Here is a 3,241-nt window from a genome sequence, read left to right as displayed (position 1 = left end):
GTGAGCCCTTGCAACCTGCAGTGGTGTGAGAGCACAGCATTAGAATCCGCAGAGAAAAGCGATTTGATAGTCGCAGGTAAAAATGAGGTGCACAAAAGGGCAAAGACAGAGCGCCCCGTTTTCCTCCATGCCAATGTTGAGGAAAGGTTTATGGTCACCTGAAGAAGACGAGAAACTCAACAATTATATGATGAAGAACAACATTGCCGTCTGCTCCTGGAGCTATGTGGCCAAGCAAGCTGGTAGTTCCTTATGTTCCCTGCCGCTCTTTAATTTCAATTTCGCTCAGGTCTGTTCTACTTTATGTGAATCAGCGTAAGTATAAGTGTTAGAAGCAATATAGAGATAGATATTTAGGTTATTTTATAGTATGATCAATATATTGTGCGAATATTAGCAGAGCATAAATTCATTGTAGTCAGAATAGTATGGTGTGATTAAGGTCAAGAGACGGTATAAGTATTTAAGTTAATGGAGTAAATTGAAAGAAATGGCTAGGTGTGAATTGAATATTATATATATATATGAGTTGTTTTTACTGTGATTCTTTTGGATTTTTATTTTTATTTTTATTTTAATTTTTATTTTTATTTTTATTTTTTGAATTTGACTGAAAATTTTATGGTGAAATTTTGATTTGTGTTATTTAAACTATTTTTTTTTTATTATATATAGATTCAGAACTTTGAAAAACCCTAAGATACTTCTATTGTGCATGGGTTATCCATCAAACTTGTCATTTCAACTAATTTTTACAAGATTTTAAAAAATTACATCTAAAAATATCAAAAAAAAAATTGCACCAAACACAACTTATATATGTATATTGATCAATATTTTTCCTTCTCCAAAAACTTAAATATCATGACTTCATAACCAGAATTATCGAATATTAATTTTGCTTTATAATCATTAAACTTTTTGTAACTAACATTTAGATATTGTAGGAGTATATTTTAATAAATTATAAAACATAAAATTTAAACTTAGAAATACATAATAATAAACTTAAGACTCTTTATAGTAATTAAATTTTACATTTTATATATAGTTAATATAAATTTAATTTATATTTTAATATATATAATTTAATATAATAATATAAGATTAAATATTTTATAAAGTATTATTAAAATAACATTATAATTTATAATTTAATAAATGCAATGTATTATTATTAACCTAATATAAATGGATTAGGCACGAGTAGTATATTCATAATTGAAAAATGGTTAAATGTATTATTACATTGTTAAATATAATTTAATAAATCAATTTATTTTAAATAAAAATAAATTATTTGATTTAATTAATATTATTTTTATAAAGATATTAAAAAATACAAATTTAAATATTAATATTTATTAATTTTTTCTCAATTAATATTAGTAATAATATTTAATATTAAACTATAATAAAATTAATTTTTATTATATAATAATATTCATCATTATAAATTAATTAATTATATTAATATTATCATTTATTATTAGTGAATTTGTCTTTATTATTATTATATTAATATTATTATTTATCTTTGTAATCATATTAGATAGTCTAAATTTTAATTAAATTTCAATAATGTAATTAATCTAAAAAACAATCTGAATATGAATATAAATAACAAAAATATGAAATCTAACATTATCATTTACCATTATAACACTTACTATAAATTAATATTTATTCTTATAATTAATATTATCATTTAGGAAGATAAACTAATTTATAACCTAATCCAATTAATTACTCCAAAAATTATTTAATTATTTTCCTTTTTTTCCCCGAAGTTCATCTATAGAGAATTGCACACATATTTTTATTTATGCCCATTTAGATTTAAACTTTAGATTCACATTTTTATTGATGTCCATTTAGATTTAAACTTTAGATATACAAAGTCTCTGGTAAAAGGAATATACATCGTTCCCACCCACTGTTGTGACATAAAGTACTTATAATATGGCCTCGAATCTGTATCCAGGTCTGCAAAGATGCGGAAAGAGCTGCAGGCTAAGATGGATCAACTACTTACGGCCTGGCCTTAAAAACACTGCCATTTCACCCCAAGAAGAGCAATTGATCATACACCTACACTCCATTCTGGGTAACAGGTTTACGTTGTTCTCTTTTCCCACACCCCTAATTGTGCTCTCTATTCCTTGCATGTTGGTCTAGTTCTAGTCCTTCACATGTTGGAGTGAAAGACATTGACAACGCAGGTGGTCTCAAATTGCTGCCCATTTGCCTGGTCGTACGGACAATGAGATCAAGAATTATTGGAACTCTTACATCAAGAAGAACCTCAAACCAGAACACTCCATGGTACCTCTTTCATCCTCCACTGAATCCAACGGCAAAAATTTCACAGAATTTAGTATGCCCTCGCAATCAGGCGATACCTGCAATACCAACTCAGTGTCTGCCAATGCTCATGATGCTTATACGTTGCTTCACTCTGCCAAGCCGTTGGACGTCATGTCTGAAGGGTACCTACAGCCACTCTATAACATCTTTAATGTACTGGCCACTAAAGAAAATGAGCACTCATGTGTTCAGGACGTATTGGATTTAAAGAATCAACAGGTACTCGAGCAAAATATTGTGTTTCCAATTTATCTGAACCCTATTAACAATCAATCATAGCTTGTCCCAGGTTTTTACATCTCCGAGTCTGCAAGCCCATGATCAAACTTGTAATACTGCAAAATTATCAAGAGGTGATCAGTCAATAGCCTCGTGGACTACGTTGCCACCTCATGAAGCGCCTGGTTCATATGGCTGTACCACCTGCACTAGCCCTGGTCTTGTTGATATGGGCGACTCATCGAAAGGTAACATTCTAAACGCTGCCAGATAATGACTAATGAAAATCATCTAATGATCGATTATTCGTCGTTCACAGCATCCTCTGGCATAACCGCATGGAGCGCTAGTCACTCCCATTCAAATGCCACTGATTTTACTGATGTTTATCCAGGAGCTTATACAGCTCATACAGTGGAAGATTACGGGAGCCAGCTGCATGACAAGACTCAACAACAGTCATGCCTGCCACATAAATCCCGCGCACAATTTCGTACACCGGCTATTATGTCGGCAGACGTTGATCAGTACTTCAACATTCAACCTCAGCATCTGTTTGATTGCAAGGATCACGTGAATTTGGGATATGCTGAACTAGACTTGGGGCCGAAAACATATATTAATATTCATAAGCAGAAGATCAGTTATCAGATGC

General features: G+C 30.6%; 1 protein-coding gene across 1 annotated transcript; it reads left to right on the top strand.

The window, feature by feature from the left end:
* Positions 1 to 1,962: 1,962 nt before the first annotated feature.
* Positions 1,963 to 2,860, top strand: LOC149249204 (uncharacterized). Its single transcript, XM_089452307.1, has 3 exons — positions 1,963 to 2,114; positions 2,223 to 2,586; positions 2,657 to 2,860. The coding sequence occupies exons 1-3, from the start codon at positions 1,963 to 1,965 to the stop codon at positions 2,858 to 2,860; spliced, it is 720 nt and encodes a 239-aa protein (XP_089308433.1).
* Positions 2,861 to 3,241: the final 381 nt, after the last annotated feature.

The sequence above is a fragment of the Pinus tabuliformis genome, chromosome 7, assembly GCF_031772625.1.
Source record: "Pinus tabuliformis cultivar Carrire ecotype Pingquan chromosome 7, CPIR1, whole genome shotgun sequence".
Classification (NCBI taxonomy): Eukaryota; Viridiplantae; Streptophyta; class Pinopsida; order Pinales; family Pinaceae; genus Pinus; species Pinus tabuliformis.
Note: the sequence above shows the minus strand (reverse complement) of the source record. Positions and strands in the feature narration are given on the sequence as shown.